The 27,988-nt window shown below is 47.3% G+C and overlaps 1 protein-coding gene across 4 annotated transcripts in view; it reads right to left on the bottom strand.

The window, feature by feature from the left end:
* Nucleotides 1-4,187: 4,187 nt before the first annotated feature.
* Nucleotides 4,188-27,988, bottom strand: part of RPS6KC1 (ribosomal protein S6 kinase C1) — a 137,379-nt gene continuing 113,578 nt past the window's right edge. For all 4 annotated transcript variants that reach the window (XM_084788482.1, XM_084788481.1, XM_084788483.1 and 1 more), the window contains 3 exons: nucleotides 10,770-10,852; nucleotides 9,711-9,806; nucleotides 4,188-5,036 (listed from right to left, as the gene is read on the bottom strand). In XM_084788482.1, coding sequence (XP_084644608.1) covers nucleotides 4,926-5,036; nucleotides 9,711-9,806; nucleotides 10,770-10,852 — 290 coding nt within the window. In that variant the 3' untranslated portion in view covers nucleotides 4,188-4,925. The remainder of the gene's footprint in view (nucleotides 5,037-9,710; nucleotides 9,807-10,769; nucleotides 10,853-27,988) is intronic.

Below are 27,988 nucleotides of genomic sequence, written 5' to 3'. Positions count from 1 at the left end.
AGTAAGGTGGAGACTAGATGCTGAATTTCAACTGTAGCACCCCTAACCCCATCTGCTGTAGGAATCAACACTCAACACCTCCAATATCTATGCCATTTACTGTAACCATGGCCCAGGGGAGCAGGAGTTGTGTGCCAAAGCAGCTGTTGAAGTGGGCTGCCTAATTGTCCCCTATCAACCATCCTTTCCCACTGATATGAAGACTGGGTCAGTTTCGAGGGAGATGCCACAATGTCTTCAGACTTAGAAGGTGCCTCAAGGGCAAGGAAAGCCCCACACATCCTAGGTAGAGGCAAGACAGACTCTCCTGGAAGGACGCTGCCATGGGTCAGCAGGCTGGGGCTGGGGACCAGAACCTGCCTTTCTAACTATGCCCCATCCTGTTTTCCTAAAGCTTTATATAGATGCAGCTTCAACCTCAAAGAAGACTTGCAAGAAGAAAATTCACCAAGCCCCTTGACCCAGAGAGGAGAACAGCTCTGAGAACCACTTAGCTAAAGCAAGTTATGCCAAAGGTCTGAGACAAAAAGAAGAGCCCCAAGAGCAAATCTCAAGGTGTCATCAAAACAGACGGCAAATCAGCTACATAAAAGTAAACTGCCAGGGCCAGGCTGGGACCCAGGGCTTTGGGTTCCAAGTGGTGGAGCATCCTTATCAACCACAAACACACTAGCTTGGTTTTCCCTGAGGCCCCTCAGGGTGATGCTACTGAGACACAGGCTCGGGTGTGAGCTGGTTTCTCAAAGAAAGCAGGTGTTTGATAAGGAGCTTCTAGACCCGGGAGGAGCAGGGATCGGAGTACACTCTTCACATCCGCCTGGGCCCCTCAGGATTCTACCTCAGCCCAAAGTTCTGCACTGAACCCTCACTACACTCCTGACCTAATCTCTTTCCCTCAAATTACTCTCTATTCTCACCCTAAAATTATCTCCTCAAAGTAGATGTCACCCACACCAGCTACCTGGGAACATTTACTGATTCCCCACAATCTAGAGTGGGACATTGTTATCTGGTCTTAGCTACTTTGTGGGTTCTTCTTTTCCTGCCCTTTATCCCCCCAGTTTCACCCCCATCACTAGATAGAAGAGAAAGAAGGGGGCAGTAATCCTTGAATCAATTTCTTTCTTCTTATTTCTTTGAGCACAATAACTAACAAACCACAACCAACCCCTCTGAAAAGTTCCCAGAATTTCCGTTAAGTCATACAGTCACAGAAACTCTCTGCAGCTGGCAAAACACACCTCTGTGACAGCACGAGGCAAATCACAGTCAGCGGTGGCAAAGCAGCCCCATATTCCCACACAAGGGACCAAAAGGAAAATTTGTTCTTATAATATTTCTGCCTTTTAAAGAAACCAACATTCCAGAGTTGTCACTACACAGCGTCTCATGTCCCAGCATGGCCTTTAACCCAGCCCACCTCTCAGCTCCATGAACCGGAACAACTGCTCTATTCGCCTGGCCTTCTGTAGTGCACAAGAGTCTCATTTACTCATATTCACTCATTCTTTCTTTCTTTCCTTTAATTCATTCTCTCTCCTCCCTTTCTCTCCTTCCCCCTTCTTTGTGCTGTGCCCAAACCCACCTCCATTTGTGTGTCTCTGGGAAACTTTCTTCTCCTCAAACAAAATACATGGGGGACGGAGCGCTGTTTCTTCCTGAGATGAGACGCCAATATCAAGAAGTCCTATTGAGACTTTAGGTGTGAGAAGCCTGGGAGAATGAGGAAATAGAAGGATCCAGTGGGTCCTGGAAAGCTACAGGCAAGTCTGGGCCCTGGGGTCCTCTGCAAACTATGACAACAGCCAAGGAAAATATAGGCAGTAAACCTCGAACCCCTACCCAGACTAGCTGATGGACAGGACATTCTCTACTGTTGAGTGCAGAAGGAGATCTGACTTTCACACAAACTCTGGTGCCCCATATTTGAACATGTCCCTTGGATGGAGATGCCTGGTGGCACTCAGAGAAGGATAATAGGTCACCAAGGAGAGACTTGATACCCTATGAGCATATACAGGGGGAGGAGGTCCCCCTCAGACACAGACATAGGGGAGGGGAGTAGGGGGGAAGGGGGAGGAAGGGAGGAATGGGAGGATACAAGGGATGGGCTAACAATTGAGATGTAATATGAATAAATTAATAAAAAATACATAAAAAAGAAGTCATGCAGACCACCCTCTCACTATGTATCACTCCTTCACAAACCCCACCGGGATGCCACCTTGTTATTTTCCTATACTGCCCTTGAAAGAGCACCACCAAGTGGCAGTCACTCTTTGCAGCGGCAGCCTCACGCTTCCCTGATGGACTGAGGGTTCCAAGTTCAATTTACAAAGAGTTGACTTTACAGCCCTTGCCACTCGCTGACCCTCCAATGCAAGGGCCTGACAAGCAAACCTCAAGATGAGCTGAGCTGAGTTCAAATCCTGGAAAACCCAGGTCACCTGGGCTGGGGGAGGTGCATGCTCGGCACTAACTAGGAACAGGAAGTACCTATCTTTGCTCTGACTACACCTGCCAAAGGGCTGAGCACATACATACTGAGGTGTGATGGACAGGCCCAGAGGACAGGGACACCACCATGGGCATGGGAATAAAGGAAGAGGGCAGCATAGGACTACCTCAGCCTCTGCTAACTGCCATGTGCCACACGCTGGACCTTCGCCCTCCCTCCTGCTGTACAGCTGACTGAGGAACAGCATCTTAGTGTCTCATCCTATTTATCTTTTCAAAAGTCCTCTCTCTCTCTCTCTCTCTCTCTCTCTCTCTCTCTCTCTCTCTCTCTCTCTCTCTCACACACACACACACACACACACACACACTCAAAATGACAAAAATGGCAAAATTTACTTTTACTCTAGTTAAAAAAAAAAACAGATGAGAAATACTAAGCAACACTTTCTTCTATGGTTTTGACTCTTCATATTCCACCCCTCTACTTGAACCAACAAAATATGAACTACGGCAGAAGCCAGTCTCCCACCAGTGGAGCTCGGAGCATATACCACTTCATGAAAGACCCGCAGCCATTGTCTTAGGCTCACTTCTAAAGGAATTCGTGTCCACCACAAGTGATGTGCTTACAGCAAGTGCAAGCTCCAATCCAACATGCCGAAAGAGAAGTAAGGCTGTGGAAGACTGCCGTGGTAACCGTTTGTTTATGTTGCTGCCTTCTGAGTCTAAGGGCACAGGTCACATGGAAGGGCAGGGCCTTCACCTCCACGGTCACTCCTGCTCTCACGTCACAGGGCACTTCTGGAAGGAAGTTGTGCACTGGCAGGCTCTGGCTGCTTACAGACTTCCTACCGACCCACACAGGAAGTCCTTGTGCCTCACCTGCATGAGTTCCTGTCATGAGGCCAGGGGTTGGTAAGCCAAAGCCAGTTCCAGGGACTGATGTCATCTTGAGTGAGGTCTGATCTTGGTGACCTGCTATGTCCCAACCTGGTGTTGTTGCAGCCCTTCAGCTGGGTTTCAGGTTATAAGGGGACAAAAAAGGGAAGAGGGGAGTCAAATAATAGAAAAAAGGAAAATGCTTGCACATTTCCTGTGTTTCAATAAGCATTTCTGCTTCTGCTTATCTTGATGGGAGACCTGGCAGCCAGCAGATGGATGCTGCGATGCCCTTGGGAACATCAGGGAAAATTCAGGGGCTGGAATGAAGCTCAATGGGACAGCACTTGCCTAGCGTGCAGGCACAAGGCTCTGAGTCTAAGCTCTGATACAACAAATACAAACAAAATACAATGGCAACAAAAGAACAAAAAATCTCAATGATTTCTGGTGGCCTCTTGCTTGTAAATAGGGCCCTATTCTGTAATTTGGATGAAGTTTGACACACAGACACTAACACTTGTAAAGCACTTGTAATTTTTGGCAAACAACGTGGTGGCAGCTGCACCACCTCAGCAAGATGAAGGAGTGGTCTCAGAAAACACTGGAGACAGGTGAACACCAGATTCTTTCCCAGAATAACAGGAGCTCAGCTCTGAGCATCGCCTTGCTGAGTCAGCAAACAGGACATCTTCTCTGGACAGATGCACAGCTCTCACAGAACACAGCTCCCTGTACAGCAGCCCAAAAGAAGACGAACACAGTAGGACAGCAGGACAAACCGTCTACTTTGGATGAGAAAGAACAGGAAAAAAAACAAAAAACAAACAACTCTTCAAACAGCTATTGAATGAAGAAGTCATACAAGGTTTAGCCACATTTATTTGCATCATGATTGCTCAGACTGTTACGCTGACAGTTTGGGGAGATAAATGTCCCTTCCCTTTTTCGTTGCATGTGTGTTAGCACAAGTAGAAAGCAGAATCCAAGAGGATAAGCAGAGATGGAGCTGGGAAAGAGGAGCGGGAGGACAGGGCTGCTCCCACGAGCCCCTCAGAGTTAGCAGCATCGGCCAGCAAGCTCAAAGCTGGCAAGAGTGTTTTTCCTCACAGGTAACCTGGGCCCTGCTCAGTGCCGGGCACTCCTTCTCATTCTGTGGGCCCACTGGTGACACTGTTCACAGAGCACATTTAGTGTGTTACTCGGCATATATGCACTTAATCGTGTAAACCCATCTTATTGAGCAGAAGCACCGTTAGCTGCAACTGACAGGCCCTTCCCTCATGTCAATCTTCTTCCTTCTACACTTGCAGAAGTCTTCACCGGGCATTCTCATTTCAGTCACGCCTGCAGCACCTGCAACCTTCAATGTAAGTCACATGACATCTCAAGAAAGGTATGTACACAGCAGCTGCTGGCAAGGTTAGCGAGTCTCCTGTCCAGACAGCAAGTGTAAGTGATTCTGCTAGCCTCTTGCCCCAGCACTTCCTCTGAGGTCCTTGTCCCAAGGCTGTGGTGCCCTGGCTGTAGGGTGAGCGAAGGTTCGCCACTCCTGGAGCCCTGTCTCGTAAGAACACTTCACATGATGCTCATCTTGTCAGTTCTGCCCAATCCACGGGGGTGAAAAACGGGTGAGATTTGATATCTTCGACCCCAGCCACTCCGGCACCCAGACGCTCCATAGGGTTGAACTGCAAGAGCTGAAACAAAAGATTCTATAAGTGACAGAGCAATGGGAGGAAAACGAGCCTGAGCAAGGGAAGGGCTTCAGGATCCATGCAAGTGGTAAGCAGCTGTCTGGCTATGGGCTGGTGGAGCACCCCAACTGAGTGGCAAGCTCTTAAACATCTGCAAGCACAGCCCTGGGTAATCCGGGGTTTCCCTCATCCCCAGGCAGGGAATGGGGTCAAGAGAGACAGCTAATTTCTTCAGGACTCAAAGTCTAGGGGCTACACAGAATCTTTCAGTTCCTTAACAACTACAACAAACATATCAGAATGACACATTCTCCAATCTGAACAAACAAATCTATGTCCCCCAAACCACTTTCTCAGGAATGGCTGATGCATTTGATGAGGTTATTTGATCCAGTGAAAGACACTTCTTCAGAATTATGTATAAAATAAATATATAATGTCATAGGCAAGCAGATTTTCAACAGTGCAAACCAGGAGCGACTGTGTACAACCATACGAAGGCCCTGGCATCCTGGAGAGTGTGGCTGAGACATTCCCGTACCCTCAATAGCTTTACTAATATGGACAATTTATATACTACATAAATATCTACTTTCAAGTTATAAACCAACAGTCTGTGATCAGTTTAGTCTAGTGCAAGGTCCAGTCCAACTCTAGGCTGCTCTGAAGAGCCTGGCAGTCTGATCTGTGGCATTTGTGGTACTCTACTACCTCAGCCCAAGATGCCCACTGCGAGCCTGTCCTTTTGGGCCATTGTACTGGGTGCAGCACTAAGTAACCCTCTGCACTCTTCCCCTCACTGAGCACAGTGACTGTGGGGCCCAACCCTCTGGAGGAGGCACTGGCCTTTTTTCTGGTCAATATTCCATATTGCCTCCACTGTGTGCTATTAATCTACCCACTCGCTAATGGGCCTTCAGGTCCCCCGGTTCTGGACTACAATGAACGGCACTGCTGTTAAGAGTCATGTATGTTCCTCGGGGGACACAGGTTTCCACTTGAAATCATTCCTAGGACAGGAAGTGCTGGGTCACAGGGAAACTGCTGCCCTTTCCCTATGCATGGCTGGACCTGTCTTCACACCCATCAGCAGTGAGCAGGGGCTCTGGGTTTTCTGCCTAAGCAACTTCTGGTCTTTACTGAAAGCTGCTCTAGAGGGCTCATGGCAGCCTGTGGTGGTTTTGGTCACACTCCCTGGAGACCAATGACCCTGAGCACGGCAGTACCTGGCAGCTATTGACACAGTCTCTGCTGAATGCACTCACCGGCCACCCATTTTCACACTACGCTGTCTGGTTCTTTATTCATTCTGAACACAGGTACAGACAAGCGGCTTGCAAACATCTTCCCCCAGCCTGTGACTTGTTTTCACTTTCTTCATATCTTTGAAGTGCTTATTTTTTAATTTTACTGAAGTCTACTTTATCAATGCTCCTTTACAGATCGTGCCTTTGGTGTCATATCTAATTAGCTCTGTGCAGCCCAAGGCCATGGGTGTTTTCTCATGTTTTCTTTACAGGTTCTACAGTTTAGCTCTTCCACAAAGGTCTGTGAGCTACTTTGAGTATATTTTTGCATATGGTGTGAAGTGAGGGCAGGGCCTGTGGCTCAGGAGGCGAGGGCTTACTAATTTCCAAGCCCTTGTACGAGGCACACTGCTGCTTTGATGCTCCCGGCCTGGAATGACTAGCTGGCTAACAGGCTAGCGTTAGAAGGTGCTTGGCTGGCCGGGGCGTCTCTGCCTTTGTGAACACTGCAGCGGACAGCGGCCCTGACTCACTCATCTGTTCCAAGTTACGATTTATCTTTATTCCCTTCCTTTCTGTTCCCTCACTCGTTTCTGTTTCTTCAGTTTCCTCTGGGTTTACTTTATTTGGATAGCTCCTTTCTGTTATGTATTTTTATTATTATTATTATTATTATTATTATTATTATTATTATTATTATTATAGTAGGGACTCACTCTAGAGCCCTGACTGGCCTTGAACTCAAGCAATCCTCCTGCCTCAGCTTGCCAAGTGCTGGGATCATTGATGTGTGTCCCGTACCCAGTTCTGTTCAGTGCCTTCAGGTGCAGGCTTAGACTCTGAGACAGCTGTGTAATGGCAGCAATCACTGGTGCAGCTCCCTCTACAAGCCCTGGGACGCTGCTCTTCTCCACTTCCACTCTGTTACTGCTGTACTGTGACTTAAAATTTATCCTTTGACCCATAAGCTACACAGATGTGTGTTGTTTAATTTCCAAGTATCTGTGAATTTAGTGAGAGTTGGAGAGAGGCTTTTTGCTTTGTGTTGTTTCTCTGACGCAGGATCTCCTGTAGCCCAGGCTGGCCTAGAACTTTCTGTGAAGCCACAGATGACCTTGAACTTCTGACCTGCCTGTTGTCTACTATAGACTGATAATTCCTTTGCTATGGTCAGTGTATGTTGTTGGATTTCAACCTTTCTAACCAGGGAGATTATCTGAGCACAGCACATGGCCATCCAGGAGGCTGCTTTCAATGCGCGTGATGACCATGTGCACACTGCAGCCACTGTAGAGCCTTCCACCAGCACTGTCACCTGCTCTCTGTGGCTTGCTGGCTTCTGTAACGACCAAGGTGAGATGTGGAGGACTCCATTACTTTGCTGAACTGTTTTTCCTTTCGATTCAGCACTTTCATGCACTTTGTGGCCATTACTAGGTACACTTTGCTGTGCTGGGCTTGATCCTTCTGAGATGAGGCCAGTCTCTAGCAAACTGCTCCACTGTCCACTGTGCTGATGCTCGGCATCGCTCCAGCCCTCAGGTACTGTGTGCATGGCTTACCTTCCTTTAACCGGTTTCTTTAACTACTTGTATCTAACTCCAGGCTGCCCCATGTACTTTTCCAGGAACTCTAGTGGCCTTTTGTATAGTGTATGCAGACACACACTTAGAATGTCCCCAGGGCTCTTTTAGTAGTGGCTGTAGAAACCACACAACTTAATTGGTCATGATCTACTTCAAAATAGTACTGAGTACCAGGCATGAGATCTCTCCCACCACGGCCCAGCTCTGTCCCTTGACTGTTGCCAGGTCCAGTCACCCTTTGTATCCATGGGGTCCAGTTCCACAGCCTGTATGATATCAAGACCCACGGGTGCTCCAGCCCCTGGCCATATTCAGACAAGTCTAGCAGCATATTCTCCCATACATTGTCTCAGAGGACTTTGATCCACAACACTGTAACCAATACGCAGATAGCACTGCATTGTGTAGAAAGATGACAAGAAAAACAACATGCACATAGTTTTTCTTGTTTTGCTTTGTTTTGTTTTGTTTTTAGGCAAGGTCTCATACTGCAACTCAGATTGGCCTCGAATGGCTTAATATGTAGCCCAGGCTGGCCTTGAACTCATGGTAATCCTCCTGTCACAATATTCCACACACTGGGATTACAGGTGTGTAAGCCCAGACAGCCTAGAATTTAAAATACATGTACATTTGATGTGTTGCTTAAACCTGTGGGTGAGGAATGGGCTTACACAAAGAGCTGTGTGTCTATTTTCTGTATGTATACCATAAACCCAACAGTGTCATCTCATAATTATTACTACACAGTCTGTATTATTTTAGAGAGGTCAGGGAGCTAAGTGGGGAAAATATTTAAGCTTTACGAACTTCTCTCTCCCACTGCACTGTTCACAGCATCCTCAGCCCTGTGTCCTGGCCTGTGCCGTTCCCTCCCCCTGACACGGTCCCTAGTCCCTGACATGTACATCAATGGCTGGGAGCTACTTCGCCATTCTTTATCTGGAGGTGTCTTTATTTTACCTTTTATGAAAAATAATTTTTCTGAATTACTGGCGGCTGACACATCTCTTCAATACTACGAATGCTATTCTAGTGTCTTCTGTTCTCTATTGACATGAGTGTTTCTCTTGCTGGCTTTACATTTTTCCTCTTTGTTTTCACCTTTCAATAGTCTGGCATCAGTGTGTCTGGATATGACTCTCAATCTTCTATGCAGAGTCTGCTAAGAAACCAGGGGCATTTTCAGCCATTATTCCTTCAAGTGTTTTTCCTACTTTTCCCAACCTCCTCATCTTCTGGATCTCTTGTTTTATGTACATTTGAGAGGAAAATATTGCCTCACAGATCCTCTGGCCCTATCCACTGGTCCTCACATATTTGGGTCTGTTTTCAGATTGGGTCACTTCCAATGCCTGAGCCTCCGGACTCTGCTTCAGATGTGTTACTGCACCCCCGCCCCCAGTGAGTTCTGAGTCATTCAGTGAACTTTTCAGTCTTAAGGCTTTAACTTGGTTTTCCGTAGGTTTTCATTTTGTAACCTATTTATTTCATTGTTGTGACACTTTCCCTTAATTCTTTAAACATAGCCTATTTTAATGCTCTGATATATTATACTAACTGGTGGATGTCTTGTTAAACCCCGAAAACCAGGGCGGTCCCAGAGATACCAAAAGCAATCTAAGCTCACACCTCCATAAATACATGGAACTGACTAAATTTAAGACAAAAATTAATAGCAACAAGTTTCCGCCTTTCTCTGATCCTACCAATGGGCCATGCTCATCTGAACATAACTGCAGATGAGTCCTTCCTGCCCCACACTAACTTCCTAATGGTGCTAGTGCAGCGGGCTCTGCTAACCTGCAAGGTCAAAGTACTAGCCAGGAGGTGGGTTCAGTTACCTGTTGAACGAGTGAGCGAGCCTCTTCAGAAACACAGTCTGGCATGTTCAAAGTAGTGTGCGTATTTATTCCTGCTGGGTGGCATTCCACCAAGGTCTGAAACAGTCAAGAGGGTACATTTCTTACTGCACATCACATCACAGCCTGCTCTATTACAGGACACATGGGCAGCAAGTACAGAGAGGTGGCACCATCTGAAGTGGAGGCAGAGCCAGCAAGAGTGTCAGCAAGGTGGAATAGGCCGAAGGCTGTGCACCTACAGAGACCTACATAAGGCACAGCCGCAGTGCTCATACCACAGGCTTGCACAACCATCTCTTCTCCTTCATTAATGAGGGCCTGGCCACAACAGAAAACCTTAAATTACACGCAAACTCCAAAGAGGGCTGGACAGCTTTGAAGTAACTAACATCTTAAGACTCTCTCTAGTGTAGAGCTTCTTGACCTCAGTGCCTTAACACATGGGAAGTGGCATTTTACAGTTCAGCGGCAAACCCCAGCCACCACACACTCCACGGAAGTCTTACCCTGCCAATTCACACACTTAACAGAGCAGGCCTGTGCATCTCCTCCGGTTTCTTCCCAGGAGACAACAGGCACAAACTTCTGTTAAGGTCCATTAACCTCAAGCATCATGCTTAGAAGTTACTAATCAGAGAGAGTACACTCCATTCCAGGCCAGAACAGACAGGAAAGAGGTATAGTACTGGGGGAAGATGCTGCATTTAATGTCAACACTAATTTCTAAAATCTGAATTCCTCCCAGCTTTAGACAAGAGCCTTAAGGAGTCTGGGGGATCTAGCACATGCCTGCCACAAGCCCCACAGACGTGACTCTGCTAGAGCTGTGTCATAGCCAGAGCAGGGGAAGAGCTCCCTGTGGCATCATAACAGAGTCTTGCCATCAATTATTCAATGTTACACGATTTTTAAAATCAGATTCTTGATAAATTTCTCTGCCTGCTTCTGACACTGAAGCTTTCCTCAGTTCCTGACCCAGTGGCTCGGAGTCGGGGTGGCATCTGGACAAGAACACCGGGTGTCTAGGTCACTGCATACCTTGCCAGTGAGAAGTTCGAAGAGGACAGCACCCAGGCTCCACCAATCACAGGCTTCTGTTTCTTCTGTGACTGCTCCAACCTCTAAACACACCAAAAAAGGTTGATATTAAAATTCCAGAGGTCAATTAAACTTTCAAAATTAACATGTATTAGCAAGGTGACCTTGTTAATGCTGAGAGAGCAAATACTAAACACTCCTGGGCTTTCAAATCCCTGAAAGTCGCTTCTCTCTTTGGTCACCTACTGGGGTTGCATTTTTCCCGACACAGTCATACATTAAATGGAGACATTTGTTCTTCGGTTGACGGAGGGACACCTTCAAGACACTGTGCTCTGGCTGCCTGAAACAACCAGATCAGCACTGTTCCATCTTTCATATTCAGGGAAGCATAGTTCATTTCCCCTTTCAAACCGTCTTTTGTTTTAGAAATAAAGACTCCTTGTAACCAGAAGGAACTTCAAAAATCACCTACGCCAACATTAGCTACACTGTTGGAAGTCAGGGTGAATACCTCATCAGTGTCACATAATAGCAGGTGACAGCCCAGCCTCTCCCTTCATTTCTCAGATCTCCCACTGAAGAAGGAATGGGTGAAATGCAAGCCCAGCTATTCTGAAGTTTAGAAGAATTATCGTTTAAAGCCACAAATGGAACTGCTAGTTTAGAGGAGCCAGAAACTAAAGTCCAACCTGTTCATTCCTGGAGGAACTTGAGTGTCATCGTTCAGGTTGCTCCAAAATAAGCAGCAACTCCACAGCTCCCACCAACCACAGCTCCCACCACAGCTCCCACCACAGCTCCCACCACAGCTCCCACCAACCACAGCTCCCACCAACCACAGCTCCCACCAACCACAGCTCCCACCACAGCTCCCACCACAGCTCCAACCACAGCTCCCACCACAGCTCCCACCACAGCTCCCACCACAGCTCCCACCAACCACAGCTCCCACCAACCACAGCTCCCACCAACCACAGCTCCAACCACAGCTCCCACCACAGCTCCCACCACAGCTCCCACCACAGCTCCCACCACAGCTCCCACCACAGCTCCCACCAACCACAGGTGCCACCACAGCTTCAAGCACAGCTCCTCCTGCTAAGTCCTGCTTGAGACCTTGTTCTTTTGGAGTTTTTTGGTTTGGGTTGGGTTTTTGTTTGTTGTTTTTTTTTTTTTTTTGTCTTTTTTTTTTTTGTCTGTTTGTTTTGTTTTTCTCAAGACAGGGTTTTTCTCTGTGTAGCCACAGCTGTCCTGGACTCTCTTTGTAGACTACACACCACAGACTTTCCCAGGCTGCCTCTGCCTACACTGATCACAGCAAATCAACCTCCATTCTCTGATGAGCTGGCCTCAGCTATGCAGCAGAAAGGAAACGGACACGAACTCCTGCCAGCTCCTGTCCACTTAGTCCATGGATAAACTGTGACATGCGCACACACACTGCAGAACCATGTCGGATGCGTCTTTGCATAGGACCAAAGTACAAATGTATACTGTTTTCAAACAGGAGACTTCTGATTAAAGAGAATGGGGTGACAGAACTGACCCCAAATATTTAAATAAGTAAATATTTTAGTGATCTGTTCTAGGGTGATGAGATTTTTAATATTTATCAGCCTCCACAAACATCTGGGTGGTACAAATATCAAGCAAACAGTGAGATAATAAGGAAACAGGCAGGCTTGCAGAACAGTACTTGCCACAGGAAAGGACTTATGTAAGCCTGCCCATAGCCTCCGCACACTTAGCATTCCCTGTTAAAGGATGGACCGCACTCAAGGCCTGGCATGAGGCTCGGAACTCTTCTGAATATGTGAGTTATCAGAGGGTCTACATGTTAAATTTTGCTCTCACCATCTCTTTACTCATATATCCTCAGGAGACACAACTCCTTGGGGGCACTGTTTCAAAGCTACACCACCCCCACCTCCACACACAGAGTCCGTCACCGTCAGAAGAGTGGTCTTAGAAATGTTAGCCAGGGGTTTGATGATGACTGCACGGATTGTCCTACCCAGATCTAGCCAAGGGACAGAACATCCTCCACATGCATGGGATGGGATAGCAAATGAGATGTAATATGCATTATTTTATTTTTCAAAAAAAATGTATAAAAAAAAAATAAAGAAAGAAATGTTAGCCAGGGTGTGTGTTCCCAGGAGCCTTAGAAAAGCAAAGAGGCAATGGCCATGGGTCTGCAATCTAATACAACCCTTTCACATAGCCTCCCAGTCTGCACACCAGTTCAGGATTCCCCATTCACAATGCTCACTCAGCACCCCACTGGCCAGTCAATAGCATCTCAATGCTGTGCTCAATCAGGTATGTTCATGTAAGCAGACTTCCGTGTAGGCTCTCAGCCATCCCATCACCCAGTATGGCCATAGAACCAGCATAGATTAGGCTCTGTATTGGCCCAAATGCACTGACTGTCACACACAGTTAAACAATGAAAATCTAAAAAATTTTCTCCATCAGCATCCACAGTGAAGGTATATGTTTCTCTATTCCACTTCTTTAAGTATAGAGTACGTAGCCTTGTATTACTTAGTTTTATTAAAGTTTTACCCGTTCAGAACAAAAAAACCAAAATAACAGATCAACTACCCATTTGGAATGTGCCAGCCACACTCTGCACTTTCCATGTATTATCATACTAAGGAGTGGCACAGCCATGGGCACACTGGTCACACCGCAGCCCGTATTACGGTCTGAATAACTAGGTCTCCTGTGTATGAAATGTGTCTCATACTTCGATCATTTTAAATGTCCTAACATCTGAAGGAGAACTCATTTGCGTGGACTATGAAGAGAGACATTATCTCTCTGCAAGCAGGCAGAAGGTGGGGACCCAGCCAGCTCAGAGAATGTGCAAGTTAGAGGCTGCCTTTTAAGATCTTACAGCTTATCTGAGGAGCTATAGTGTCTCCCCATAGGGTTCCTTCTAAAGCCCAGAGAAGTCTTGCTGAGGTGGGCCTGCAGCACTCATGCAGCACAGTCTACAAGGAGAAGTCTTGCTGAGGTGGGCCTGCAGCACTCATGCAGCACAGTTTACAAGGAGAAGTCTTGCTGAAGTGGGCCTGCAGCACTCATGCAGCACAGTTTACAAGGAGAAGTCTTGCTGAGGTGGGCCTGCAGCACTCATGCAGCACAGTCTACAAGGCAGAGTCTTGCTGAGGTGGGCCTGCAGCACTCATGCAGCACAGTTTACAAGGAGAAGTCTTGCTGAGGTGGGCCTGCAGCACTCATGCAGCACAGTTTACAAGGAGAAGTCTTGCTGAGGTGGGCCTGCAGCACTCATGCAGCACAGTCTACAAGGAGAAGTCTTGCTGAGGTGGGCCTGCAGCACTCATGCAGCACAGTTTACAAGGAGAAGTCTTGCTAAGGTGGGCCTGCAGCACTCATGCAGCACAGTTTACAAGGAGAAGTCTTGCTGAGGTGGGCCTGCAGCACTCATGCAGCACAGTCTACAAGGAGAAGTCTTGCTGAGGTGGGCCTGCAGCACTCATGCAGCACAGTTTACAAGGAGAAGTCTTGCTGAGGTGGGCCTGCAGCACTCATGCAGCACAGTCTACAAGGCAGAGTCTTGCTGAGGTGGGCCTGCAGCACTCATGCAGCACAGTCTACAAGGCAGAGTCTTGCTGAGGTGGGCCTGCAGCACTCATGCAGCACAGTCTACAAGGCAGAGTCTTGCTGAGGTGGGCCTGCAGCACAGTTTACAAGGATACCTTTTAACCTGGGCATCCTAGAGTGCTGTCCCAGTGCAGCCTAGTCCACTGAGAGCTCAGGTTCTGCCCGCCTCCCTCCATCACCACTGGGAATCTGCGAAGGTGCGCAGGGTAAGGGTGCCAGACACCAGACATATACTGGATCCTCTGGGCCGGAATACTGGGATTCTGTGAGTGGAGATAAGGGAAGGAGTCACTGTGGAACACAAGGTAAAACTGGCATGCCGCTGCCAGACAGCGCATGTCACTGGGGACACATGCCTCTGCAGTCAGAAATCTCTGGGAGGAAATGCCCAGGTCCTCTATGAGACAGCCAGGCGGGTCCTTTGCTTGCTGGGAACTTGGTCAGCTGGCCCTCTAAGAGCAAGACTCATCAGTGTCAAAGCTTCGAAGTCCCTGGTCCCATCAACCAGGTATTTGATAGGTAGACCGTTACCAACAGGGCTTCAGCTGTGGTGGCAGGTGGGTGACAGCCCTGTGGGAACAAAGCCAACTTCTTTTCTCACCTGTATGGGCGCACTGGCTCCTCCAGGACACACCATAGGCACAGGCCCTGCTGGGGACACTCTGCACTGTGCCCTGGAGCGGCTGCTGTCATTCCTCCTGTCTGCACTGTGCCCTGGAGCGGCTGCTGTCATTCCTGCTGTCTGCCACCCTTCCCTGGTCATCGCCCTGACACAGCCCACTTCTCATCGTCTTCCTTGCTTCTTTCGCAGACACAACAAGCCCCACACTCTAAAGGCACCCGCCCTTACACTGGTTTTCCTCACTATCACAAAATATCTGACATCACTCAAGGGAGGAACAACTTGCTTTGGCCTATGGTTTGTAGTCTCCAGTCTAGGTTGGCAGACTCCTTGCTTATGGCTCCAAAATAAAGCAAACCCTGCCAGGGTGTGCATGGTGAAGCAAAGCTCTCACTTCATGAAGACCAGGAGGCAGAGGCAGAAGGAGCTGAGGCCAAAGCACACCTTGTGTACAAGGCCTTCAGTGACCCACGCACTCTGCCACGAGGCCCACCCTCCAAATACTCCCTCCAAATCAGGACTCCATCAATGGATCACTCTACTGACAAGACCACTTCCCCGAAGCTTAGTCACACAACGACATTTTTGGCACACAGCCTCAGCAAACATTCCAGATTTAAATCATAAGAGGCCTAAGTAGATGGCCCGCCACCGGAGAACCTGTGTACGAGACTATAACGGCCACTGCATTGTGTGGGCTTTGAACCTAAGTGGCTGTGGCTGAGGACAACTGTAAAGTGATACGCTTTTTTCCCATAAAGAGAAAATTAAGTTTTAAATCCAACAATACAGCTTGAAACACTCCAAAACGGCTTCAAATCAAGCGGGAGCTGATTAATGTGGAGTTGACATCATAGGCTACTGTGCCTGGCTTTCCTAGGACGCTAATCTACAACAAAGCGTTCTGCATGGAGGTAAGATAGAACAAAGACCTCTCTAGCAGCTGGGCAGCTGGGAGTACAAGTAAACTAAATACGCTCCAAACTCCTGCTTCACAGGCTCTAAACAAAGTATCTCGTCTCATAATTGTCAGAACAAATGACATTGGCTGCCCTTTTAATAGCCTTAAAAAACAATTGTTCCTAGATTAAAATTTTAATATATAAATTGAAAATACATTGCTAAAAAGAAACTAAGGTTATTTGTGGCTGTCAAACCCACTGTTCTAAAACTGTTTTACTTGCAAAAATCTCATAAATTCCAGCAGAAAGCAAGGGCACTGACTTACACAACAGCTATGAGACGGTGTGTTCACTGCAAACACAGACTGTGGCCAGTGAGATGGCTCAGCAGGCAAAAGTACCAGTTGCACAAACCTGGTACTCGTGGTTTTAATAAGAAAGCAGGATGGTGGCTGACATCCATAACCCAGCACCCCCAAAATGACGAGAGGCAGAGACAGGTGAGCCAGAAGCTCACACATAGAACAGCACTGAGTATGAGGCTGCATACACACGCTCTCCCCAACCCTGAGACAGAGTTAATTACAACCTTTATGTAGAGAAGGTAATGAAATGGCACATAACACTGTGAGGCTGCTTTGTGCTCACATGTAGCAGGGGAGCTGGGGTGCCCTTTAGCCCTAACTCCACTCTGAAAGCTGTTTGAACCATGTTAAAGGACAGTCTACTGATTTCACACTGGTTTTCTTATGCACCCAAGGTGTTACCCCCACAACTTCTGTGCACGAGCGGGGGGGGGGGGGGGCGCCAGGGGCGGAAGCAGTGTCTTCTTCCCCACAAGTGCAGTGACCTCACAGGCACTCAACCAAGTGAACGGAGAAAATACACTTCCCTCAAAACACAGCTTCTTAGGTTCTTCACACAAAAACATGACAAGGCAGTGGCATCTAAGGACTGGAGGGTTTTCTCTGCACGTCAAAGAGATAAACTGGGCTCTCGCTCTGTGGCTGAGCACAGCTCTAAAGTGAGGACAGCCATGTTTTCCACTCCTTCCACCTCTACTGACTTTAATTTAATCATCCTGAAAAGTGCTTTCAAAAGCGCCCATTAACTTAAGATGCCAACGGGTAGATAATGCCAAGGTGAACAAGTGTGCTTCAGTCTCCGTCTCTGTCCACCCGCCCCCTCCTCTCAGAACTCCCTGGTGGCCTGTGCAATGAAGGTGCTTCACAGTCTCCTCACAGTGTGAAGACATGGAAGTGGCTTGAATTATATTCCGCTCATCCAAAGGATGATGAGGCATCCGGCATGTGCACACAGTTCACAAAGCTCTAGAGCTTCAGCTTGGTACAATCCATTCTGGTCCCTGACTTCAGGACAGAGTCTCAATTCCTACTAGAGTCAAACCAACATGATTTACAAAGAAACAAAGAAACCCAGGTAGAGGAGCAAGGACTGCAGTGTCGGGTGTGCGATGCCACCTTTGTCTTGCTAGTGTTGACTGTCTCATAGAACGTTCAACAAGCTGGGGTAGTTTTCAGAAAAACAATGTGGTCTTAGTGATGCTGATCACCCAAGGCTAAAACACAGACTACGTGAGGTCAGCCTGTGACTCCAGTCTTCTGAGCCTCCTTACAGCCAAGAACGGCAGTGCTCCCCAAGTCCAAAAGTGTGACTACAGTGAGGAACAAAGTGGGACGTGTGGCCTTACTTCTGAGCCTGGGACGGTGGTCTATGATCACAACTAAAACAGAAAAAATCCGTGAGTTCAAGGAGCACCTCACTAGTCAGCTTACAAAGAGAGATCCTGCCCCACCCTCACCCAAAAAACCAACCTAACCAACAAACAAAATGAAATAAGCAATCTCCAGCCATGCATCAAGGGCCAGGCGCACACTCACAGGCTTGAGGAATTCGGAAAGACACTGGAGACATGAACATGACTCCAACACACAGTCAGCACCAGCCACAGGCCTGCAGGACCAGACCACACAGTAGGAACTCAACGGTTGATCAAGGCTCAAGGCAAAACTAAAACCAAAGCCAGCACTAAAGTTCTTCTGGAAACCATACTTGAAAACTGGGAAAACCCAGGAAATGCAAGTTAAACTCACCAAAGCTTTGAATGAAAGTTACCTTCCTACAAAGCTTTATAAAGATGAATCAACCATGTATTGTGGTTGCTGAATTCCCAATCTCATAGCCCCGCCCAGAAGCATAGCCTTCTCATTAGCTTTCTCTAGATGGCAGAAGTCAATACATTTAATTTTTTCTTAAGAGAATTTTACATGCAGAAAAACTCTACATGTCCTAAATTTAGTTTAGGAGAATGACTTAAGTCTCCCTCCAGATGACGGCATGGTAGCTCACACCTGTAATCTCTACCTCTGGTAGTTCGAAATAGGAAGATCCGTGAGTTTGAAGGGAGTCGAGGCTACACAGTGAGTTCCAGGTCGCTGGGAGTCTAGGCTACACAGTGAGTTCCAGGTCACTGGGAGTCGAGGCTACACAGTGAGTTCCAGGTTGCTGGGAGTCGAGGCTACACAGTGAGTTCCAGGTCGCTGGGAGTCGAGGCTACACAGTGAGTTCCAGGTCGCTGGGAGTCTAGGCTACACAGTGAGTTCCAGGTCGCTGGGAGTCGAGGCTACACAGTGAGTTCCAGGTTGCTGGGAGTCTAGGCTACACAGTGAGTTCCAGGTCGCTGGGAGTCGAGGCTACACAGTGAGTTCCAGGTCGCTGGGCTACACTCTGAGACTGTCTCAAAAACCCAACACAAGAACAAACAATACCACAACATCCAAGGGCAGGGAAAAGGGACAGATACCTACATATCTGTAGATAAATGGGCATTGTTCTTCGAAGCTACACTCTTACAATGCATAAATCTTAGACACTTCTTTTCTTTCTTGGAGTAAAAATAAAACTCAATGAAAAAGCGGAAATCATACCAAATAAGGTTTGAAATAACTGCCATTACATCAACGTTCACACACTCAAAGTCTCATCAGCAATACAAGTACCTGTTAGAATGTGACCAATTTGAAAGCCACAGATTCACACACTACATTAAATGATAGGACTCTTTGGAAAACAAGGAGAAATACAGATGTCTTATGCTACAGGATGTTCTATCTTACAAACTGTCAGAAACAGAGACTAAGTGTCTGGCTTTGTGTGTGTGCATGCATGTGTACGTATCAGTGCTGTCTACATTATGTATCTGACCTTGTGTGTGTGCACACTTGCGTGTGCATGTCAGGATTTGCTATTCTGTGTCTGACTTTGCATGTATGCATGCGTGTGTACATGTCAGTGTTGCTACACTAAGCATCCGACCTTGTGTCAATATTTAGTAAAATTTAAAATAGTCAAGTTTTTGTTAGTTTCTTATAAGGGAGCCAGGCATCAGTAATGCACTTACATAGTAAAGAAAGGTGGTTTAATAAAGCCATCTGTCATTAGTGCCACGTGTGAGCCAAGGGAAAGAACGTCCTTCTCCCGCTGCAAGCATCCCTTAGCAGCACTGGGAAGCATTACTCCCACGCTCCTGCACACACAAGCGCTCCCTGCAGCATCTGCTGCTAATTGAAAGGGACTAGAATTACACAATCCTAGTCAATTTCTCTCATGGCTCTTGCTGTGTGTAAAGATTTTCTATGCAGGGGCTAAGCATTAGTCTTCCACCACAGCTGATGACTAAAGAGCAAAGAGAAAGAAACACACAAGAAAGCATTTTTGTGTCCAACACTATATGGTCTCCACTGTGGGAGGAAGGACAGCTAAGCATGTCTTTTGTTAGCTCAGTGCAATTCCATCCTATAAATACAACTAGCTGCCTATAAAAGTCTATTAACATCCTAGTTTGCCAATTGTATATGTCCTCTGTTGGGGTGACTCCTTTGATAAACTTCAAAAGTAACTGAATTCAATATTATACCAATTATGTCTTTATTTCTGGCTCCCAGGCACAGTCCTGGTCACAGGAGGCACTTAATAAATGTTTGTTTATTACATTATTACAGTATGCACACTCCAACTGCATCTTACAGCACTGTTTATTCAAGGCACTCAAAGTGCCTACAAAGATCCTAGAACACGTGTGTTACGTGCCATGACCTATCTTACATCCTCTGCACCTTTCCACCTCGCAGACTATGGATTGTAAATGGCATCTGATGCTCACACAGCAGCAGGTGGAACGTAGATCAGAGGCTCTGGCAATGGGGGTCAATGTCAATCGGTTGCTAACTGCAACACTGGTAGCAAGTTGCTAGTGGCTTCCACTGGGGAGTAGAGTGACACCTCTCATACAGCTCCTCGCAGAACACGGTGGCAAGCCCCTGCCTGACAGTTTGCTCTGCTGTGAGTGGCATGGGCCTGTGAAAGGTAAAAAAGGTTGGCAAATGCCATGCAGAAAGAAGACAGGGCCAAGAGAGAAGTCCAGGTTTCCTGTCTGCTCAACAAGAGCAGCCCCAGCACTGATGCTGAGCAAGGTGTGATGTCAGACTCCGACGCCTGCTCCGGTTCTCCCGGGACAATGTTTTCAAAAACAAAGCTATAAACAAATAGCTAAGATCAGGGTATTACTTTAGATACAGGATTGCGACAGAGCCTTGCCCAGGTCTAGCTGAGCATGTATGTACTCAGGACCCTCCCATGTCAGTCTCCCGCAAGGGCTGGGATGGCCGGCATGTGCCACCAGGGCAGCTGATAGACAGTTATGTTCCCACATCTAAGACAAAACGCTACAAATGAAGCCACAGCAACAAGCAAGTAGGACTTGTTTGCACTGTCAATGATTATACCTCAGGCCACCCCTGAGCTACATACACCCCACACCCCAGCCTTCAAAGCTAAATTTCCTTACAGGCTTGGATAGTTCCTCTAACGCCTATGAACTGAATTATCAAAGCTTAGCAGCTAAAATTTAAGTCTGAAAATTCACAGCTACTCACAGGGACCCCAGGTTCAAGCCAGTTCACCTGAACAGGTACCTGCCTAAGTGCTCACAGCATCTCCAAGGCAGTTCTTAATTCACAGACAGACAAGTAGGAACGCACCGCCCAGCCCAGCCTTTTTCCTCCTTCTGGCTTGTTTCAGAAACACTGTCCGCCCATGTCCATTGTGTATTTCCCAAATTCTCCAGCATCACCACACTGCCTGTGCATGTGGGTGTGGCACATCTGTCTACATGGCTCTCACCCGCTATCGTGTTATCCGTGGATGAATGGGGCAGCGGCTCACAGGCCCCTCAGAGAACAAGGTGCAGCACTCCTTCCCGATGCTCGGCCCTGCCCTGCTCCGGACTCACCTCAGACTCCAGCCTTGCTTCCTGCCATGCTCTTCTTATTCATCTGGTGTTAAGTAACTGCATTACCTGCCCCCAGGGGCTGCTGTGGGGTGGAAAACAGGAGAGGCCCCTGGACCACATCAGCTGGCTCGGGCTAGGCCTTTCCTATGTACCTGACCTGGATTATGGTGACCTGGCAACTGCCTTCTAAACGTCCCTGAATCATCTGCACAACTTGAGTCAAGACACTTTGATTTCACTTGACTCAGCACTCTGGGGCCAAAAATTACTTGCTCACGGAGTTTATAGGCATCATTTCAAACTGTTCTCTTGGGAAATGAAATAAGGAACAGGCAAGTGCCACGTGGCTTCTGGTTGACTGACTGTGAGGATTCCTAGTGCTACCCGCTTTTGCTTCCTCCCTCGGCCCACATGGCGAGAGGGAGGAAACCAACAGTTACAGCTCCGCTCTGCATTGATCGCGCACAGCTCTGCTCTGAATGGCCATCAGGGGTCACAGTGCCCCCGACCAAAGCCACACCGGCTGATGGATGAGAAAAAGGCTAACTGCAAAGTGAGAGTGATGGGCACCGCTCCTTCTCTCTGCTCTGCTGCCCAGCTAGGCAGGCCAAGGCCACATGTTCTGCAGGTAACTGAGCTTCTGCAGCCACACCTGCCTGTACCACCATTAACTTCTTAAAACTTTAGCATTTCCACACATTATCTGAAGGGGACGTTCATCAAGAATTTCTAGGAGTAAGCCCTGGATGTGGCTCACTATCAACTTTTTAAGACCTTAGCATCTTCAGACATTTATCTGAGGGAAATATTTGTGAAAAATTGATTAGAGGGAATAAGCCCTCGATGTGGTGTGGAGACTGAGCCAGACAGTCTATTGGAAGCAGGAATATGGTTTGCATGAAAGCAGTTCCTCAAAGGCTTAAGAGCAAGCGTTCTCGGTCAGCAGGTGACTCAGTGGGTACAATGCTTGCTGCACAGACACAGGAACTGGAGTTCACAAGTCCACAGGCACTAAAAGCCAGGCACGCTGGGGCAGTAGGGACAGAAACAGGTAGATGCCCACGGCTCCCTAGCCAGGCAGTCTAGTGCAATGACAAGCAATGTGGAGCACAGCCAACTATCACACTCTGCTCTCCACACGCATGGGCTCTCTCCTCTCTCTCTCTCTCCTCTCTCTGTCTCTCTCTCTCTGTCTCTCTCTCTCCTCTCTCTCTCCTCTCTCTCCCCCCCTCTCTCTCCTCTCTCTGTCTCTGTCTCTGTCTCTCTCTCTGTCTCTCTCTCTCTGTCTCTGTCTCTCTCTCTCTCTCTCTCTGTCTCTCTCTCCTCTCCCCCTCCCTCCCCCTCCCCTCTCTCTCCAAGATTCAGTGTTCTTATCTTCTAAATATAAGAGGCAAAAACAAAGGCAGTTGCCTAGTACTGCCCCAAACCAACTCTGGCATCATCAAGCTACGAAGCACTACTCTGCAGCTACTGCTTCCAGGGCCTCTCCTCTGGAAACAGTGTGCATGAGATTAGAAAGGAAAGGGGTTGGCAACGACACCCCTTCTTAATGGCCCAAAGTCTAGATATTAAAGTCACCAAGGGTCTGGGTGCTTGGCACCACAGGAAGCCAAGGAACTTCTAAGAGCTGGGGCCTACTGGGAGGTCTTTAGGTCACTGAGGACATGAGGGCATGAGGGGGATTTCTGGCCCCACCCACTGCTGCTATGACACACAGCCACGGGGCCAACTAAGCCTGAACTAGAACCTCCAAAACTAAAAGCCAAAATAGCCCTTTTTTCCTGAATTGCAGCAATGGGAAGCTGACCAACGCTGCCCTCACCACTGAGTGCCAGGCTGTGTCTGGGAGCCACAGCCACAGACCCCGTGCCTCACCTCGCCTGGGTGAGCACTGCCTACTCAGCACCCCACACGTCTCCTACTTGTACCACTGGCAAGCTTCTTCTCTTACGATGCACAAAGGGATACAGCACTAAGACGCAGGCGCCGAGCTCCTCGGTGTCCACCCAGCTCGCCCTCACTCTAGAGACAAGCCAGTCTGTGGCAATATGAGAAATCTGCCGTCAAGACGCTGGGAGCCTAACTCCCCGGCCCTTCCCAGCTGGGCCTGGGGATCCCCGGCACCAGAACCGCCAACCCTTCTCCACACCCTTCCCTCCCCCTGCAGCAGAAGGGCCTCCCTGACAGGAAGAGGCTCCGGAAGACTCGGAGCCCTTTTTGCTTTGGGAGCTGTGGAGAGCAAGTGCGCAATCCCTGCTCTTTCCTGAAGACTTGACAGTTTGCTTTCCTTAGGAGAAATAGATGGGCTTTGCCGCAGGAACTGGAGACAAAGGATGAAGAATACTTGCTCATCAGCCCAGAAAAACTCAAAAACACCAGGGACCTTACTAATCAAGTTTTGCTCAAGGGCAAATTCCACCAAGAATCTCATTCAGAGCAACACACGGACATTAGCCAGGAGCACACTCTTCTGAAAGTCACTCTAAACCCAGCCTTGCCTTCCATCACTTTCTCCAGGAGAGGAAAAAAGACTACCCGACAACCACGTCACATGTCCTGCTTATGTCCTCACTACCTCTGAATACATAGCTTTGTTTACTTTGTTCCTGTTTGCGGAGATAACTCTATGACTCTTAAATGCTCATATTTAAATAAACTGTTAAATAATTCTTATTATCATTGTTGGGAATCATGCATTTATCTTTTGGTGTATTCAAAAGTGTCTGGCTTCTTCCTCTAAATGAAAACTTTTTTCAAAAAAATCCCTTATTTCCATAGTATATACTTTATATACAAACTCTACAGGCATATAAAAACATATACTTTAAAAGTCCTCCAAGTAAAATACTTCCTTCCTGAAATTTACTCTTAAATTTAAAAACCTGAAATTTACATTGTATTTCTTGCAGAATACTTAACAGCCTGGAGCATGTATAGGTGAGTGTGTGCATAAACTGAAGAGGTCTGACATATTTTTCGCTGCAGCCCCATCTCCATGCTCCCAGACAGTCTGGTGGAAATCTGCACTAGATGAACTTAAATTCTGACTGAATTTTGTATAAGAGTGTCATGTGATTGAAACAGGTGATTTTATTTCTATTCAACAAATCCACTTATCACTATTAAAAGGAGGCCTGGAAAATATTAAATAACTTATCCAAGATCAATGCCATGAGTTAATGCCAGGTCTGGGACAAACATATGGGCTTAGCAATTCACAATGGCACCCAAATCTTCTAAATAATAAGTGCCTGATGGGATCAGCACATTTTAAACCATCGCTGGGCTGAATCCTAGCTCTAGTATCAAATACTGAACTACACTGCTGAGTGCCAACCACACTTATCAAGGAAGAGATGGAGGGGAAGCCTGGTTAACGGGACTGCTCCCCAACACACGTCCTGGGGCTATCTGTGGGGCGGGGTGGGGCGGGGGTGGACGCATGGGAGTGCCTGTCAGCCTCTACTCTCAATTTTGCAGACACTTTTCAGCATTACTTTCTCTGTTTCACTTTTCATCGTCAGCTGTGAGCTGTTTTCAAGTGTGAAATCGCCTAACAGAGGAAGCAAAGCTGTCATTTGACATCTGGGAGCATGGAGATAGGGCTGCAGCGAAAAATATGCTGGACCTCTTTGATTTATAAACATGCTCCCTTATACACGCTCCAGGGTGATAAATACTCTTCAAGAAATATCAATGTAAATGCCAAGAATTTAAAAGTAAAGGTTCATTATAGGGTTGAAAATAACAGTGAAGGATACACGGGGACTTGTTTAACGGTATAACACGAATGTACATGAGGATATTAGCTTAATAACTAAGATGTAACCAATTCTGCTCACCTGTGCTAGCCTGTGCTCACCTGTGCTAGCCTGTGCTCACCTGTGCTAGCTTGCGCACTGAATTTTCCATCTTTGTATTTTACATGGTTAGACTATAAGCTCTATTTCCAGCTGCCTTTGATGACAACAGTTAAGACAGCTAACTAAACATACTGCTATGAAAACATTAACTACAGCCCCTGCCATCGTATTTTATTTTTCTATTACACTAAAAATGCTGTAACAAAATTTATTCTATAGTACCAAGTGAGAAAATGTTTCAAATCCTTAGGCCAAAAATTTGGTGACATTGTGGTTTCTGTAGCATTAGAAATAAAATCAAGAGTCACTACAAGCAAATGCTCTGGAGAAGAGAGAGCGGCACCCAGGGAGGGGACCGTGCTGCTGCAGTCCTACTCAGTGCTGCCCGCCCTCCGGTCACAGCCTCCATCCCGTAGCTGTGCGAGGAGGAACCCCATCCACCGTGAAGGATGCTTGTTTACTGCAACCTTGCTAGACAACTGGAGGATACAAAGTGAACCTAAAAGGACACTTCGACTTTGAAAACAGGGCTGAGTCTGATGGGTGAATTCCTCCTCTCAAGACCCTCTTGATGGCTCTGCAGCTGCAGCCATTTAAGGGCTGGCTTTTTCACAAACGTAGACAGAGTTTTTGTCTTTGTGTTGTTGGACCTCTTTTCTTTAACATAAAAAGGCAACTTTTTTTTTTAACTTCTTAGTTTTATTGCAGAAGCCCGTGAGCCTGGACTGCCTGCGCAGACATGGCTGGAGGGCTCTGACTTTAAATCTAAGATCACAAAGTTGGCAGAAGCGATTCTTAAATAACAGAAGGTGATCATTTGCATTTCAAAATTTATCTATCTTGCTTTTCCCCTCAATTAGACCAAAACATGTTGATTCCCAGGTTTCTGTGAGTGTTTTCTGGCCTAAACTTATTTATAGAACAGAATAATGGCCCCCCTGCTAGTCTGGCATTTGCTCAAATTTCTGTCCATGTAAATCGAATCTGTTACTGGAAAAAATTTCTCAAAATATCAAGGCACATCATCCACAAGATAAAAGGATACAGCCATAGTATAAAGTACAGGCAGGTGGGTGATTTTTTTTTTTTTAAGACAAACAGGCGATAAGGACCCTGGGAGGGAGGAGGGGCAGGGCCAGGCTGGCTGTACACACAGGGCAGAGCTCCCTGTCAGCCTCTGACAACTGTTCTTCCTAAGCAGACAGAGGCTGCTCTGGCTTTAGTGACTCTCTCAGCAGGACTCGGGTCAGAACTGGGGGGTGGAGGGGCGATGCTGGGGATGGAAATTACGCTGGGATCTATTTGCTTGCAGACATGTGGTCACTATACACTGAAAGACTGGCCTATCACCACTGCTCTTTCCCACCAAGAAGGAAGACTGCACACTCACAGCCAGCACAGCCATGTGGTCCTAAGAGATGCTTTGCAGCTCCACTCCCTTGAGGATGACAAGGCGGAGGCTCTGCCTCTCTAGGTTTGAGGTCATGTCATCGGGAAGACGGGAACTGCTTTTCTGAGTTTGTTTCTCCTTGTTGCTGAAGTTGATCTGCCCAAAGGTTGGAGGACCCACCCCTGTCGCTCATGCACAGAGCAGCTAAGCAGCTGCAAGGTGCAATTCTTTCATACAAACAATTACAACAAAGCCTCTCGTTAAGACTACAGTTTGGCTGGATTTTCCCCCCAAACGCTATGAAGGACAACCTGGAAGAGGACTGCAGAAAGAAAAGAATCCATTAATGGTGCACTGCCACCTGCTGGTCAAACGCGAGGAGTGGCGTTCCCAGAGACGCGAAGTTAGGGCTTTGGGCGGAGTGGCCACGGACACTGGTAAACTTGGAATTGTTAAAGTGAGACAGTAAAGTTGGACACTGGTAAACTCAGTCGTGACAGTGAGAGTTTGAAGGGAATGTTTTTATCCTACCACATGGAAACACTCAGATGCTAAAGGAGAACTAGCCCTGATGTGTTCAGATGGCAGAACAGCCCCACAGCCACTCTCAGTGTGGCAGCCTTGGCTGAGCAGGAAGCAGGAGCATCTGATACAAGCATGTGCCCTTGTCATTCACTTTTAGTCCACATGTCACACTAGACCCACTTCAGGACAGAACACGCTTTACTCACAAGCTCTCCCAAATTTAAGGACTCTAATATAAATGCTAGCTGGTACCTAAAATGTTAGTTCTCACCAAATTAGAAAGTGGCACCTGCGACTGCAAGAGCAGGTAACTCCACTACAGTCTTGTGTTCCTCCACTGACTACACAACAGATCGGCTATTTGGGGCGAGTTGCATTATGGGCTGAAAGCTTGCCTTTCCTCAGCCCAGCACCCTTAACAATGGAGGTTTTCCCTGAGAATAACACCTTAAAGACAACAAAGCCTTTTCACTCCTAACTATCATCACTTCCTATGGATCTAAACAACGTGAGCAGCCACACACCTGAGCTGGTTCAAACGAAAGACTCTGACGCAGCACACAGTGCACTCTGTCTGCTCCGTCAGAGCCTGAGACACCTGACTGCCGGTGGGTGCGTGATGAATAAACTCAGCCCCATCTGCACTGACAAGAGGGTAACTCAAATCTAATCCGTAAGTTTAACTATGGCCGGGCTGCCGACAGAGGCCTTAACGGCCACAGAGGTGTGTCTGTAATGTTAAAAGATAAAGAGCAAGACAGACGTGTCAAGAATCTACCACAAGGGTCACTTTAAAGTAGGGAAATGCATTTACTATGCTCTCAAATATAAAAAGAAAATCTTAAATGTGTTCTCAGCCTTCAGGGTAGCTCACCCTGAGAACACACAGCACATTTCACCCACTGTATGTACATCTTTGGAAATTTCATTACATCTTAATAAAACTTAAAGTCCACCCAGGTGAAGAGGC

This window comes from Acomys minous (genome assembly GCF_964271855.1).
Source record: "Acomys minous genome assembly, chromosome: 1".
Lineage (NCBI taxonomy): Eukaryota > Metazoa > Chordata > Mammalia > Rodentia > Muridae > Acomys > Acomys minous.
This window is presented reverse-complemented; position numbering and strand designations above follow the sequence as displayed.